General features: G+C 42.8%; 1 protein-coding gene across 5 annotated transcripts in view; it reads right to left on the bottom strand.

Annotated features, from left to right (window-relative positions):
• PPP3CA (protein phosphatase 3 catalytic subunit alpha) overlaps positions 1–17640 on the bottom strand; it is a 353670-nt gene that overhangs the window by 112539 nt on the left and 223491 nt on the right. For all 5 annotated transcript variants that reach the window (XM_040329963.1, XM_040329973.1, XM_040329989.1 and 2 more), the window contains exon 3: positions 8190–8314. In XM_040329963.1, coding sequence (XP_040185897.1) covers positions 8190–8314 — 125 coding nt within the window. The remainder of the gene's footprint in view (positions 1–8189; positions 8315–17640) is intronic.

The raw sequence follows: 17640 nt of genomic DNA, 5'->3' as shown, positions 1-17640 counted from the left end.
TCGTACAAGGAGAAGACTGATCAGAGATGCAGCCAAGAGGCCCATGATCACTCTGGATGAACTGCAGAGATCAACAGCTGAGGTGGGAGACTCTGTCCATAGGACAACAATCAGTCGTATACTGCACAAATTTGGCCTTTATGGAAGAGTGGCAAGAAGAAAGCCATTTCTTAAAGATATCCATAAAAAGTGTCGTTTAAAGTTTGCCACAAGCCACCTGGGAGACACACCAAACATGTGGAAGAAGGTAGATGAAACCAAAATTGAACTTTTTGGCAACAATGCAAAACGTTATGTTTGGCGTAAAAGCAACACAGCTCATCACCCTGAACACACCATCCCCACTGTCAAACATGGTCGTGGCAGCATCATGGTTTGGGCCTGCTTTTCTTCAGCAGGGACAGGGAAGATGGTTAAAATTGATGGGAAGATGGATGGAGCCAAATACAGGACTATTCTGGAAGAAAACCTGATGGAGTCTGCAAAAGACCTGAGACTGGGACGGAGATTTGTCTTCCAACAAGACAATGATCCAAAACATAAAGCAAAATCTACAATGGAATGGTTCACAAATAAACATATCCAGGTGTTAGAATGGCCAAGTCAAAGTCCAGACCTGAATCCAATCGAGAATCTGTGGAAAGAACTGAAAACTGCTGTTCACAAACGCTCTCCATCCAACCTCACTGAGCTCGAGCGGTTTTGCAAGGAGGAATGGGCAAAAATTTCAGTCTCTCGATGTGCAAAACTGATAGAGACATACCCCAAGCGACTTACAGCTGTAATCGCAGCAAAAGGTGGCGCTACAAAGTATTAACTATTAAGGGGGCTGAATAATTTTGCACGCCCAATTTTTCAGTTTTTTATATGTTAAAAAAGTTTAAAATATCCAATAAATTTTGTTCCACTTCATGATTGTGTCCCACTTGTTGTTGATTCTTCAAAAAAAATTACAGTTTTATATCTTTATGTTTGAAGCCTGAAATGTGGCAAAAGGTCTCAAAGTTCAAGGGGGCCGAATACTTTCGCAAGGCACTGTATGTGTGTAATATATATATATATATATATATATATATATATATATATATATATATATATATATATATATATACACACACACACACACACACACACACACACATATATACACACACACACACACACACACTCAAAAACAGGGTACAGTAAATGACTGTAAGGGATGAATTGTAAATGGTTAAAGCGATATTAAACTTATGTTTGTTATTTTTATAATAAAAAAAAAAATCTGTCTATACTTACCTGCCCTGTGCAGGCTTTGCACAGAGCAGCCCCTATCCTCTTTTTCTGGGGTCCCCCACCGGCGCTCCAGGCCCTTCCTCTTCATCGGGTGCCTCTACAGAAAGTTGCTTTCCTTGGGGGCGCCAGTGCAGGCTCACTCCCGAGTACCGCCGCTGAATCCATTGGCACAGACAGCGGGACTCGCCCCCCCCCCCCCCCCCGCTCCTGTATCACAGCTTTTGATTGACAGCAGAGAGAGCCAATAGCTCCTGCTTCTAATCAATCTGCCCAATGAGGACAGAATGCTGCGAATGTGCCATCAAACGCAGCCACTGTGCCATCAAACACAGCCAGTGTGAATGTGCCCATCGCCCGCTCACCGCCTGGCCGGCACTCACCCTCTATTGTGTGGCAGTGGGTGATGGCGACGAGTGGGGTCCTTCATGTCTCCTGCACTTCTCTCGTCCAGACCTGAGCAACCCGATTGGCTGAGAGGCGGGTCAGTGTTAGGGAACCGAATACATTGCTTCCCTAACACACCACTGAGTAATCAGCAGTGCACCTGCTGTTTACCCTTTTGGAAGCCTATTAGAGTCCACTGGCTCTAATCAGGAAGCCTATGGCTCTAATCAGGCGCTTCCAAAACACACCTGCCACTATAATTCATATGCCCGGCGCCCGACAAGGGGCTGGATACATGAATAAGGGGCGGCAGCGGCGACCATAGATAGAATTATGCAATGCATGAATCTATCTTTGGTGAGAGAGAGAATGACGGGGTGGGGGTGCACCCTTTATGGACTCACCCCACTGCACTGTGGCTGTCTGTACCCCAACACAACCAGCGTAGCCTTATTTGGTGGCGGCAGCCAGAAACGTCCGATACGGATGACCAGTATAACACAGATTTTATTCTGATCTTGGAACGGGGGGAAGGGGTGTCTGAATAAAATAAGTTGGGTGTATAATGGGATTTGGGTCTGCTTTAACTTCACATTTGTTAACCATGTTGAAGAACACCATTTTTAAGCAATTTATTGTCAATAACGTTGTCAATAACAGAGGGTAAACTCTACAGCAACATTTTGTCTACTTGATATTCCTTTATTTTAAATGGTTCAGTAAACCCTGCATTGAGGTTTTAAAAAAAATTAGAACCTCCGATTTTCTAGAATCATGGGCCCAGATTCTCAACCGAGATACGACGGCGTATCTCCAGATACGCCGTCGTATCTCTGCGTTGAGCCGTCGTATCTATGCGACTGATTCTTAGAATCAGTTACGCATAGATATCCATTGGATCCGACAGGCGCAAGTCTCTTACGCCATCATATCTAAACTGCATTATTTTTTTTGACCGCTAGGTGTCGCTTTCGTCGAATTCCGCGTCGAGTATGCAAATTAGCTAGATACGCGAATTCCCGAACGTATGCGCGGCCGACGCAGTAAAGTTACGACGTTTACGTTAGGCTTTTCCCGGCGTATAGTTGCCCCTGCTATATGAGGCGCAGCCAATGTTAAGTATTGCCGTCGTTCCCGCGTCGAAATTTGAAAAAGTTACGTTGTTTGCGTAACTGGTCCGTGAATGGGGCTGGACGTAATTTACGTCCACGTCAAAACCAATACGTCCTTGCGGCGTATTAGGAGCAATGTACACTGGGAGATTTCCACGGACGGCGCATGCGCCGTTTGTGAAAAATGTCAATCACGTCGGGTCACAGTAGATTCACATAAAACACGCCCCCCCTTCCACATTTGAATTAGGTGGGCTTACGCCGGCCGATTTACGCTACGCCGCCGCAACTTATGGAGCAAGTGCTTTGAGAATACAGCATTTGCCCGTGTAAGTTGCGGCGGCGTAACGTAAATCAGATCAATACGCCGCCGCTAAGATACGCCAGTCTACGAGAATCTGGCCCATGGACTTCATATACCACACATTTTCCTGTGTTGCAAACAGGTTTGGAGTCAAAGTAGACAGCAAACTCATGCGGATTAGGTATGAATCAGGAGAATCAGCAGTTCATCACTTTTTGATTCTTCTGAATTTTTGTAAAGTCATGTGAAAAATCAAGCATACTCCATGGAAAATATTGACTTTTCAACATATTTAAAACAAGCAAACATTAGATCTTCATTCAACCAGTTATAGATTAAGTTGATATACTTGAACAAATTACATATAAAGTTTAAATGGTGTATTCATTCTCATAATGTAAAGGATTGAAAATTCTAATTTGGAAAAAGTAAGCGTATCCCTAGATTTACCACAACTTTAAATCCTTGGATCCTTGATCCATATTTGCTGCCAATGATTAAAGCTGGACATATGATGGTTTTAATTTTGTCCGGTTCAGCAGGGACCGTCCAAGAATCAAACCATGTATGGGCAGGCTGAATGTACCAAAGTTGATCGATCAACCAGCATGTCAGATTTTACATACAATTATTGCTAATGACTGTTATATCTCCCCCTGCCCCAAACCCCCCCCCCCCCCCACACACACACACACCCGCTGGAAGAAACACAATGGCTCTGCAGGAGGAGCTCCCCCATCAACACTGAATGTATTGATGGGGATTTGAGAGATTTTCTGTCCTGCAACCTCCGACTATGGCTGGCTTAAAATCTCAGTTTGGGGGGAAATGAAGACAGCATTTTTAGGAGAACCACTTTATATCAATGGTGAAGGAGGATGGTGATGGGAACATTATGGCCTGGGGTTGCTTTGCTGCTTCAGGGCCTGGACAGCTTTTTGAGACTGAGAAACCAATCTGTCCAAAAGTTAAGGTTGAACCAGACACAAATCTTTAAACATGATAATAATTTGAATCAGACTAGAAAATCCACCTTGGAATGGCCCAAAAAGAAATGGAGAGGGTTCTGGACTTGCCTAGTCCAGCAGCAGTTTTAAACCCAATTAAAATGTTGTGGAGGGATTTAAAATCCCATAATTATCTTGCCACTGAAGGAATTTTACATGGATATGTGGTTAAAAATGTCATTAATGTAAAAAAACTGGTAGGCGGTTATGTAAAAACCCTACAAGAAGTCATTTCTGGTAAGAGGAGCAATAGCAGCTTCTGAAGCCAAGGGTGTATATTTTTTTTCTCTACAGTACACCATATTGATATTTTTGTTGAATAAATGACTGAAAAGGGAACATTTTCCTTGTGTTTTTATTTAAATAATTCACCTGTATTTGTAGGTACTGCTTTTAAGATAAAACCAAGTTGAGAAAAATTTCCCTATTTGCATTTTATCATTTACTATGAGGTTTCACTATTCAAAATGAATTTATGTTCGGAATCTGGTGATATACCCTGATCAAACAATTGGGTTTGTGTACTTACCTGTAAAATTTATTTCTTTGAGTACACAGAGCAGGCTATAAATAATGACTATCTAGGTAATGCATCACGTATAGGTAAATGCACACTGGGAGACCAAGTCCTCCCCTATATAACCCCTTCTTACTCAGGAAGCTATTCAGTTTTGTTGCAAGCAATGAACCCCTCAAAAGAGGGCAGGGACCTCGGTGTCCTGGCATGTACTTCAAGAAATGGATTTTACAGGTAAGGTCAAAAACCCAATTTTCTTCATCATACTGCATGGGACACAAAGTAGGCTATAAATCATGGCCAACTGGGATGTCCCAAAAAAATCCATATGAAGGGAGGGAGGGAGGGAGAGAAAGAAGCCACCGCCAGGCCCTATAATACCCCAAGATGCACACTCCTTGAATTCTTAACATGTCCAGAACTGGGGAGAGGCGGAGAGGCAAATAGGCAAGAGCTGTGGCCAGCTCAAAAGGCAGAGCCACAAACTGAAAGTGCTGGTCCTCCACTGCAAAATGTAAGAATTTTTGATGCACAGGAAAAATTGACACATTGAGATATGCATCCCTGATGTCAATCGACAAGATATATTGTGGCCTCACTCCCTGCTGGAGTGAGGCCACAATAGACTGCAGGACTCCATGTGAAATGACCAGACCTTTGGAAATTAGTTTAAACTTTCCAGGTCCAAAATTGGTCTCACTTTCCCATTCGGCTTTGGGACCGTGAAGCTATTAGAGCAGAAGCTGAAGAACTTTTTGGCTATTGGAACCAAATTGATTACCCCTTGTGCCAACAATTGACCCGAAACAAAGAAGCTCTCTTTTACAGGTACATTCAATCTCATATACCAGGGAGAAGGAAGAACCTGAAACTCCAACCTGTACTCATGAAAGACAGTGGAAAGAACCCAATTGTCAGAAATCTCTCCTTGTCAAACTCCCGAAAAAGCCAGCAGCCCCACCCCCACTCGCATGAGTGGGCGTGCCTCTTCATAATGAAGAGGACTTGGGACTCTTTTTTGACTTGGCTGGCCAGGCCCTCCTCTGTCCCCGATTCTGTGCTTTTCCTTTGGACCCAGTCTCTTGGGAGTGCTTTTTTATATATTATTTATCCAAGTCCTTACTGAACAGGCATTTGTCATGAAAGGAAAACCCCATTAACAACTTTTTACAGGGCAGCTCAGCAGCCTAGCTCTTTAACCACAGAACCTGTGAAATAGACACCAGAGCCAAATGAGAAATCTGTTGGACTCAACCCTTTTTCATTACCCCTTCACTAGTGTCAGCCTCCACATGTGCTAGGCTCCTTCTCACCACTCAACGTAATACAAACCTTCAGGCTTTGGCAAACATTAATGGCTGCCACTGCAGGTTGCAGAGCAGAGCTTGTCAGTCAGGTCCTTAAAAACCTGAACATTATCCCCCATATTGAGGCAGAAAACTGCTGCGCCCACTGCAGGCATACCTCACGTCTTTAAGAACTTCTCCTTAATTGGATAAAGAAGAGAAAATATTTTTGGTGGAACAAACACCCTATCTGGATTATCCCACTAAGCATACATCTCCTCTAAGAGAGGGTGCAAGGGAAAATTCTGAGGAGGATGCAATGACACCCCAGGAAGAATACTTAACTGCTGAGGTTTCAGACAGAGGTAACCTAAAGTTTCAGTGAACCATCTCAGAGAGAGATTGCACAAACACCCTTTGAGCTGAAGACACAGATGGTCCCTGAGCCTCCTCTGGCTCAGAGTCCTCAGAGGCAGACTCCACTGCTGGACGTTCTACAAGTTCTACACCAACCACCTCCTCCTCAGTGTCCCCCCACCACCAGAGGGGAATCTGGGGAAGGGGACCTTTCGCTTTTTACCTCCCTGTGCCATGCAATCATATCAACGATTTTACCTTCCAGGCCCGCCAATGCTGCAGCCAGGTCATCCTCAGTGACATAAACTGAGGATGACTCCCCCCACAGTGACCACACTACCAGACAGATGTAGTAACTCAGACACACCTATCACCCCTGATCTATCAGGAGTTGCAAACACAGTGGGTCTACAACTAGAGTCCTCTTTCCAGCATGGACCCCTCTCCCTGCTTTCTAGAAGACAACCTTCCAAAGCGTGCTGGTTAAACCACAAGCTTTACCACCATGCTACCTTCCCAGCATAAGAGTGAAATTTTGAGCCCTGCTATAGATGTTATTGCACAAGGAACACCTCGCCACTGCCCTTAGAGGCAAAAAGCGGAAAGACACCATAGAAAGCTGTAGCCAATTTAGCTCAAAGTGGCCCCCACACAGACACTCACCATCTCTCACTGAAGGATCCTCCCAAAAATGTCAAGGACCCATCATGGCGGGCTATGTCCTCTTGGACCTTCAGGGGCTCTGTCCCCTCTTATTAGTGTCCACTGTCCTGGACCTGCAACACCCAACTAGAAACACCTTGGTCAAAACTGCACAGGGTTCCAGTGTCCGCAGGGTCCAGTGCCAAAGAGCCACATTACAAGCAATGAAACAAAATGTTTGACCACTTTTTACAGGTAGGTCAAAAAGTGCCGTTTGCCCTCTTATGCCTCGTACACACGGCCTGGATTTCCGACGGGAAAACTGCGATGAGAGCTTTTAGCTTTTTTCCCCGTCGGGATTCCCAGCTGCATTTTTCCTGTCGGAAATCCTGAGTGTGTGTAGGGGCATTAGACTTAGAATTTTTTTGCGGTGGGATCCATATGGGCATCTGGATTCTCTGACTTGGGTGCATCAAATCCATCCTGGCTCTCCAAGCCTTACCTATAAAAGCAAGTGTTCCTATCTTGGAGCTGTGGCAGCATTCCGTATGTAGAATTTAAGATAATTTTGCAACCTATTCTTTGCTCCCACCAAAGTCTCCGTCTGTTAGTAAAAGCCAGTGCTACCTACAGGTTTACTAATTATTAGCATTTTATATTTGAGAAATAAGATTTTAATGGGGGTTCAATTTTTCAGACTTCAGAATAGGTAGATATAGGCTTTAATCCGTTTACCAGGTAGATAGAATAGGTTTAGCATGGTGGTGGGAGTAGATTTAAGCTTAGTTCGGGTTTAACTTGCCTTCCACTTTAACTTACCGTTTGTTAAGAATATTTGAATACTTAACCTGACCACAGGTTCATGTATAAATGTGGTTCACAGAAGATTTTTTTTACAGAACATTTCCTGTGGACTCGCACCATTTTTTCCTTAAAATTAAAACACTGCTAATTGGATTTACAATATAAAATGGAGGGTGAGAAGGAGACCCAAAGGTGTATTTAATACCAATGGTTTGTGCCTGTGGTGCCTGGATACTTCTGGGCATTACACCTTTAGAATTTTTGTGGGGTTTTTATCTATGCTGGTGGCAGTATACAGGACTGATAGTGTATAAATATCGCTAATCACTGTGGACAGGGAGTTTATCCTAAGGTAATCAACACATAATAAACTAATCTTACTACCCTGCCTTACACATTCAAAACTAGAACATTTGAAAAAAGGAAAAAAGCAGTAATGCACTATGAGATAAATATGCAGAGGAAAAAGTAGTTCCCGGAAACTATAATTATAATTACTTCAATGCTGAAGTATCCTCTGTCAACGTAGTCTCCCAAGAAGAGGTAACGCGTGTTGGCAGGTGATCCTCCTACTTCAAATAACTTCATCAAGTCAAAAAACTGGCCATGGATATCCCCACACACTGCAAGAGAAGAAGAATTGATTATTGTTATTATTGTACATGCAAGAAACTTGCCCTTCTTGGTTTCCTGCCATCTAGGTAGGTTTGACTGTAAACTGTAAGAAAAAAAAAAAAAAAAAGACAACAACAAAGTCCCCAAGTCCTGAAACAGCTGAACAGCAGGGTGCGCTGAATAGTTCGGCCAATTCCTGGAAAACCCGGAGCTTCTCCTCACAACTTACATGTACATTCCTATTGGCCAACAAGTTAAATCACCATACTTATGGGCCAGTAGGAATGCAGAATGAGGAAGTGTCACAACTTTTCCAGTTTCGAATGTCACAGCATGTTAGCATAGAAGGGGCAGTAAAAGTTTCAGTCATTACATTCTGTCAGGGTTTCCTAAGAAAGAAGGCCACATTGATGAATAAAGGTGTTGCACTTTATAGACCACCTGCCGCAGCAAATGTGCTGTGCAAAAAAGGGGGACACAGGGCAACTATGCATGCTCAGGCCTACTGTTCTTTTCAGATTTCAAGGCTTATTTAAAGAATTGGATGACATAACAGGATTACAAAGCACTTCTGTCATTGATCAACTCTAAAAGCATCTTCATCCACATTTAAAGAAATAAATTATATTTTAAAGAGGCTTTAAAGCATGCTTGTTTAGTCATGATATCCATCACCTAAAGTAGTTAAAACAAATGATGCTGCACTTCTTATTGCCATGACTACCTTGCCTTTTTAAAATAGCTTACAGATGTTTATTCTTCACTATGAAACAGTAAAAAGCCTCAAGTCTAGGTGCCTTAGGAAATACAAATGTTTAAAAAAACACTGCTGCTGGTTCGTAAAAACTGCTCAAGGGTCCATGCACAATGGGCTTACAAAAAGCTGCTTCTGCAGGAGTTTTGCGATGAGGGGTGCCTGCCTGTAGAAGTAACTCAATATTTTCCTAAGTGTCCATGTACATTAGGAGGCACATGTTAAGCCCTAAAATTACACAAAATTATACATGGAGCAAATTTCTTGGTTGGAAGAAAGAAATTCGCTCGATTCCCCCCATCAACATAGACCGTGTTGATGTGGGAATCCCTCCTGCCAGACCATTGTCTTCTCCCGGTGGGGGGAAGCTGTCCCCACCAGGAGAAGAAAGCGATTAGCGATAATCACAGGTAAAACCCGGAATGCTGGTTGTACCCAAGTTCATCCATCAACCAACTTGGTACATTCAGCCTGCCCATACGCGGTTTAAATCTCAGCCGGTTCCTGCTGAACTGACCGGGATTTGAACCATTTATGGCCCGCCTAACACAGAGCACACTGTATTGCAAATGTTTAAAGGGTAACTCCACTTTTGTGGGGAGGAAAATAGCAAATAAAGAATTACGGTATATAGCACATATAATTGCGACCCTAATCATTTTGTAAATGACCTTTCCTTTTCAATCTGCAGCCAATGGTCATTGTATTTCGGCCTTGTACTTTGTGCACAGAGTGTCTGAAACTTTTGATGATGTAATGTACTGCAGTTGATGATGCAGTATATTTAACATCTTTGCAATTTTATGTTGAGGAACATTAATTCTGAAATTAACGCAGCTTTTCACAGATTGGTGAGCCCATCTTTACTTCTAAGATACTCTGAGGTTGACAAAATCTGGTGCAACTCTGCATAGAAACCAATCAGCTTTTTGATTTTTGTTACCATGCACAGCTGCATCAGATTTTGCACTCTCCCAACCATGTTACTGACCTGTTGCCAAATAACCTAGTTTGCAAAATGTTCTTCCAGTTCTTCCTTGTTAGCAACACTTACTTTACCAGCTTTTTGTTGCTCTGTTCCAACTTTTTGAGATGCGTTGCTACCATCAATTTCAAAAATGTCCTTATTTTTTAAAATGGTGTATTTGATATGTTTTCTATTATGAATAAAACCTAGATGTGCATTCTGTTTGTATGTAGCTGTTACACAGTATCCAAACTTGTTGGAACTGGGGTTATATCTTGTCCTGATTGAAAATGTTCTGGTTAAGTGCTGGCCATAAATGATGGAAATACTGTACTAAAGACACCCTGTCCAACACTAGATATAGAAATTCAGCTGGTTTAAATCCAAAGACAAAAATTTAAGGCTGGGTTTACACAACAGCACGGAGCGGCTCACAGTAGGGCTCCGGTGTGTCCCTGTTCAACGTTTCATATCTGATTTCAGCCAGAATTTTTACATGAATTCGGACCTGAAAACGGACCAGAAGACGCACAGGACTCTTGTGCAATAGAGAGCACAATCTCCTGACATGCAAATTGCATGTTAACCCAGCCTGAAGCAAGGCAGGAAAAAAAGCTGTATGAGGACCACACGAGAAAATGTTTAACTTTTAATAAAAAATCCCCAATGTCCATCACCCTTATGCCGCGTACACATGGTCGTTTTTTGTGATGAAAAAAAACGTTACTTTTAAAAACGTCATTTAAAATGACCGTGTGTGGGGAAAACTTCGTTTTAGGTTTTCTGAAAAACGTCAAAAAAAAATTCGAACACGCTTCAATTGTTTATGTTGTTTTTCAAAACTTCATTTTCTGTGTCAGAAAAAATTATCATGTGTGGGCTAAAACAACGTTTTAAACCCGCGCATGCTCAGAAGCAAGTTATGACGCGAGCTTGAATGGAACAGAGTGCCACTGTACGTGCTGAACGTAACCGCGCTTTGCTAGAGCATTTTGAAAAAATTATGGTGTGTAGGCAACATCGTTTTTTTAAATGAAGTTTGAAAAACGTTGTTTTTTTTCATGAGAAAAAACAACGTTTTTTTACAAGACAAAAAACGACCGTGTGTACGCGGCATTAGAATCCTGCAAATTAAGAGAATCCATTGGGGACCCCCAGGCCACCAGAACTAGAATTTCCATTCTATTACTTTTCTGGGGACAACCCAAAATTTGAGATTTTCATTAACTATACACTTTCAATGATAATGGTAAACAGGACATGTAGAGGGTGAATTTCCCTAATGGGGCCCAGACAGCAATAAAATAAAACGGTCAGGCGTTCTAATCCAGGGGTCGACAATATCCGGGCGCCAGGTTGCATTGGCGACAAGAAATTGTGACCTCGCGCCCGCCAGTAATTGAGGCCGCGTCTGTCTCCGTGTGCCCCCACCTCCCCCGCCGCGCGATCGCGGCGGGTCCGCGACGGCCGGTAATTGAGGCCGCTGCTTTGTGAAATCACAAGCTCTTCGGAAGCTTCTGTGAGCTGGCGCCATCTGGTGGTGGCCGTTGGCATTACATTACATTGGCATTGCAGCAATTATAATGTGTGTCATTTTTCACTATTTTCACTGCCATCTCCTTCCCTCTAATTAGAACCCCCAAACATTATATATATTTTTTATTCTAACACCCTAGAGAATAAAATGGCGATCATTGCAATACTTTCTGTCACACCGTATATGCGCAGCGGTCTTACAAGCGTACTTTTTTGGGAAAAAAAATATACTTTTTTTTATTAAAAAATAAGACAACAGTAAAGTTATCCCATTTTTTTTTTATATTGTGAAAGATAATGTTACGCCGAGTAAATTGATACCCAACATGTCACGCTTCAAAATTGTGTCTGCTCGTGAAATGCCGACAAACTTTTACCCTTTAAAATATTCATAGGCGACATTTAAAAAAATCTACAGGTTGTATGTTTTGAGTTAAAGAGGAGGTCTAGAGCTAGAATGATTGCTCTAACGATCGCGGCGATACCTCACGTGTGGTTTGAATACTGTTTACATATGCGGGCGCTACTCACGTATGTGTTCGCTTCTGTGCGCGAGCTCGACGGGGCACATTTTCTGGCTCCTAACTTTTTTAGATAGCTCCTAGATTCCAAGCAAATTTGTCAAACCCTGTTCTAATCCCTCTCCACTCTATACAAAACTAAAGAAAAAGTTTTAACAAAAATTAAAATTGGTGCCCAAGGGATTGACTGTAGAATGTTAACGGTTTCAGAATACATTTTTTCATAATTTTTTTTTATATTTAATACATTTTATTTATTTATCAACTATTTATCAACTGTGCATTTATATAAATATGCATAATAAATGTTACGCGGAGAATATTAATAATGGACTTATCGTCATTTTTAAATTTTGTAGGTTTATTTTTTTTTACAGAAATTAGTAATGAAAAAAATGTATTGATGTCAATTTGTATATGCTGGTTTAAGGGAATTAGGAGGTTTATAAGGAAATAATATGGTTTTAAGAGGTTACATGAAAGGTATTAAATGGTGTATAGTATGCGAGTAATATTGAGTTATATTGCGCGTATACAGGAGTACTTTGTAAATCAGGTTACACCAATTAGGTCACTAATATAAAGGAGAAGAATAGGATGCATTTTATAGTTTGGGAGTATTAACATATGAATTAACATAATAATATAATCTGAGGTGCAGTAATATGGCACCAGTACTAAGTGGAAATGATTGGGAATATTCATACGCCATACCAACACTAATTATGGACGCTATACCGAACAATACATAAGGCGTCCAAAAAAAAAAAACAGACGAGGAACAGGAAGTGAGGTGAAAGTGATGCAACAAACTGTAGTGGGAGGAATAAGAAAGAAGTAGATGGGGAATTCGTTATTTAAGAAGCATTGTCACTGGCCGCCCCAGCTTCTGAGGTCGCCCAGTGGCAGGGGTGAAATGCGCCAAGGGGGATTGACAGTTACGTACTTCTGATATTTGGAACGCATGCTGAAACAGCAAGTGGATCTTTGTCACATGCCCGTATTGTAATCAGCAAATGTGAGTAATTGCTTTTATAAACCTATTTTAATAAAGATAAAAACATTATAGCGATATGGAGATCTCTTTATAAATTTACATGACACACTAACTATATTTAACGGCATTACTGAATGAAAAAAGAGATAAGATGCCATTCACCAGATGAGGTTACTACAACCAAGAAGTGTTTTTGACTCTAATGCCGCGTACAGACGGTAATTTTTTGTGATGAAATAAAATGACATTTTTAAAAATGTCATTTAAAATGATCGTGTGTGGGCAAAATGTCATTTTATGTCTTCTGAAAAATGACAAAAAAAAAATTCGAACATGCTCAAATTTTTTATGTCATTTTTTAAAATGTCATTTTTTGTGTCATAAAAAATTATCGTGTGTGGGCAAAAATGACGTTTTAAACCCGCACATGCCCAGAAGCAAGTTTTGAGACGGGAGGTAAAACTACCATTCATAATGGAGTAAGCACATTCATCACGCTGTAACAGACAAAAAAGCACAAAAACTTCTTTTACTAACAAGTAACCAGCTAAAAGCAGCCTCAAGGCGAATAGAACTTCCCCTTTAGAGTGCCGTCACTTTGTTCATCATTTTTCAAAACGATGGTGTGTATGCTACTGTACATCGTTTTTGAAAATGAAGTTTCAAAAATGTCGTTTTTTTTCATCACTTCAAACTTAATTTTTTTTCCATCGCAAAAAACGACCGTCTGTATGCGGCATAAAGCCTGGTACACACGATTGGATTTTTCGCGGACAAATCGTAGGACTTTTATCCGAAGGGCGTTGGCCATGACATGAACAAAGAATTGTCGGCCAACAAACACAAAACTACACAATTTTTCAGCTCTTTAGTGCCACCCTTTGGGCAACTTCTGCTAATGTTATGTTATGGTTGGCATTGCTTTCGAGCATGTGTGTTTGTACTTTGGATTTTTTTCCAAAGGACTTCTGTACATACGATCGCATAATCCCGACAGCACACATTTGTTGTCGGAAAATTTAAAAGCATGCTATCTAACATTTGTTGTTGGAAAATCCAACAATTGTCCGATGGAGCATACAAATGGTAGGATTTTCCGGCAAAAGCCTGCCATCATACAATTCCTGTTGGAAAATCCAATCGTGTGTATGAGGCTTAAAAGTCAGTGAGTGGGGAGTACAAGTGGGGAGCAAATTTGCACTTTTACGAGACGCAACTGCATGAGCACTTTAATTTGCACAATTGACTTTTGATTATTAAGATTGATTTTATTAGCATACTTTTTCAGCACTAGTCACTTTTATATAGTATTTATAAATGGTTTATTTTTATCAATTGTAAGCACAGTAAACTAATGGCAAGAGTAGCACTTTCATCTTTCATAATAATTTTTTTTGCGTTTACAGATATCTATTTTCTATCAGGAAATGGTCTTTAGGCTATGCATACCTCCAGGCCAATGTTAGTATGGGGAAACGTGTCTAGATCAGGGGTCTCCAAGCTTTTCAACAAAGTTTATTGTCTTTCAGTCTTTAGGAGGGCCAGATTGTGGCCAGCAGGGGCAATAGATGTCAATGACCCAGCATCAGTGAAAATAAATATGGCCCCAGGGCTGGTGGTCAATAGGAAGTGGAGTAGTATCCCATCATTGGTATCGGTGGAAGATATAGTGCCCCATTGTTGGTGTCAGTTGGAGAAATATTGTCTCATATCAGTGGGAGGAATAGTGCCCCAAGGGCCGGATAAAGGCTAGCAAGGGGCCACATCTGGCCCTCGGGCCGCAGTTTGGAGACCCCTGGTCTAGATCAAGACCTACCTTAGTCTAAACCTGCCCTTATCATTAGTGATGCCCTGCTGATAAGCCTATCTTGCACTGTATCCCAGCCCTCTTCTTTTTCCTGTTTATGGAGGTAAACTTCAGTATGGCAGAACGGAGGCAACAATCTGGAAGAATGCTCTTGCAGCATTCCTTAGCCTTCTGTACCCAGCTTATATTTTGCACCTGAGCCTGTAGATATCAACCTATTACATATGTTATAACACACAGAAAAAGAAAGAATGCGATTAGTTGCAAGGTAAAGAAGCAAAGAAAAATGACATGAATGATGCAAGAAAACAATGGCAAAAGAATGATTTTTTTACCAATCTTCTCACACAGCTGCATTAAACAGATGAGATCACCAGCAAAGAAAGGTAGCTGAAAGAAGCTTTCAGTGTTCTGATAACAGCTACCCCAAGTGACTCCTGAAAACAATTAGTGCATGTAGACAAAAATCCAAGCGCACTGCAATAAACTGCCTTATGTGATTTAAAAGCCTTTATAAGGCCGCAGGGAATAATAGGGAATAATAAGGAACTACAGCAGCAGAAATGTGTTCATTTACAATGCTTTCAACTTAGTGATCTCATGTTTAATACATAAGCACAGCTGAATGTTGGTGAGAACTGTCGTGGCGTGACTTTGCTGACACACATGGCCTTAGTTTGACTTGCCAGAAAATGTAAAGGGAGTTAAAATGGTGATGGACCTATATCAGCATATGAAGATCCTTTAGCCCAGGTTCAAATTGCAGCAATTTGGCATGCAATTTGACATGCCAGTTCAGCGGCTATTGCTGGCAAATGCACGGTCCGAAACAGTGCGACGCTGAAATTGCGGAGCCGCGCCGATTCACAAAAGTAAGTTCTGTACTACTTCTGGCGACCTCGTGGTGCGATTTGTATAGACATCTGTGCAGCAACCCACACAGATGTATCTGAAATCGCTCCCAAAGTCACCAAAAGTAGTACAGAGGCTCCTGTTTATTTAAAAACTGAAGCAGAGGAAACAAGTTACAATGCTTAGTGACAGCTATGAATGGACAGAGTCAGTGATCCCCGACTCTGTTCATTCAGAAAAGGAAGGTTCCTGGTAAATAACAGATTTACTGGCTCTTTCCTCCGCTCTCCATCCTGACATTCTCCGGGACAAGGGGGAATGGAGGAGAACAGAGGGGGACTGGAGCAGCACGGAAGAGGACACAGAGGGCCACCGGGGGAGGAGCACAGAGAGGGACAGGAGCAGCACGGAGGAGGACACAGAGGGGGACCGTGGGAGGAGCAGAGTGGGATCGGAGGGGTACACAGAGGGGGAACAGAGGGTCACACCGAGGGGTACCAGAGGAGGAGCACAGAAGGAGACCGGAGGGGTACACAGAGGGGGACTGGAGCAACACGGAGGAGGACACCAAGGTGTACCGCGGGAGAAACACAGAGGGGAACTGGAGCAACACGGATAAGGACACAGAGGGGGACTGGAGGGGGACCGGAGGGGTACACAGAGGGAGACTGGTGCAGCATGGAGGAGGACACAGAGGGGGAGCAAGGGGGGGCAGAGGAGGAGCACAGAGGGGGACCAGAGGAGGAGCACAGGGGGGGACCAGACGAGGAGCGCCGAGGGGGACCAGACGAGGAGCGCAGAGGGGGACCAGACGAGGAGCGCAGAGGGGGACCAGACGAGGAGCGCAGAGGGGGACCATACGAGGAGCGCAGAGGGGGACCAGAGGAAGAGCGCAGAGGGGGACCAGAGGAAGAGCGCAGAGGGGGACCAGAGGAAGAGCGCAGAGGGGGACCAGAGGAAGAGCGCAGAGGGGGACCAGAGGAAGAGCGCAGAGGGGGACCAGAGGAAGAGCGCAGAGGGGGACCAGAGGAAGAGCGCAGAGGGGGACCAGAGGAAGAGCGCAGAGGGGGACATGGAAGGGGAACGGAGCAGCATGGAGGAGGACATGGAGGGGGAATGGAGCAGCATGGAGGTGGACATGGAGTTTGACCGGAGGAGGACATAGGGGACAGTCAGGGGTGATCGGTGCGGCGGTGAGGGGGGATTTGCAAAGAACCAATCTCCCTATATAGATTTCAATAAAGCAGCTGAAAGCCGTGGGGGGGGGGAAGCGGCTGTCAGCTACTTTATTTAAATCTATACAAGGAGATCGGTGCTTGTAACGGCCGGCCTCCAACCGCCGAACCGATCACCCCTGACTGCCCAGGTATCGGATTAGGCATCGGAGCATTTGCACGAGTACAAGTACTCGTGCAAATGCTCGGTATCAGAACCCCTAGAGGGGTTATCTCAGCCAAGCACACTCTCCTGTATGCATGCTTGAGGCAGATGGATTCTAGCAAGTAAATGGTACAAGAATTATCTGCCCTTACTCATAATGGCCATATTCAAAAATGCTAGGGGGGTGTGATTTCTCAACAAAATAAAGCATACAGACATGGATGGATTAAAAATGAATTAAAATAGGGTTTTTGGTTTGTGGTGCTCAGATGCAGTGAAGATCCTCCTTATGTACTCACACGTTGCTGAGAAAGAGGACTTGGCACCTCTGAAATGTTTTGGTACTTCTTGTAAACCACCTGCTACATTTAAAATAAGAAACATTCCCTTCTTACTTCCCCTTTTTTTATATTATGTTTTTAATGTTTGTTTGTGAAGCTGCCTTAGGATATATTTATACAGTGCAGATGTGAAGGAGCCTCTAGCCTGTTAATATATAAAGTCCTGGGCTAAACTCAGC

The sequence above is a fragment of the Rana temporaria genome, chromosome 1 (genome assembly GCF_905171775.1).
Source record: "Rana temporaria chromosome 1, aRanTem1.1, whole genome shotgun sequence".
Lineage (NCBI taxonomy): Eukaryota > Metazoa > Chordata > Amphibia > Anura > Ranidae > Rana > Rana temporaria.
The sequence above is the reverse complement of the archived record's forward strand: the minus strand, read 5'-3'. Positions and strand labels throughout refer to the sequence as shown.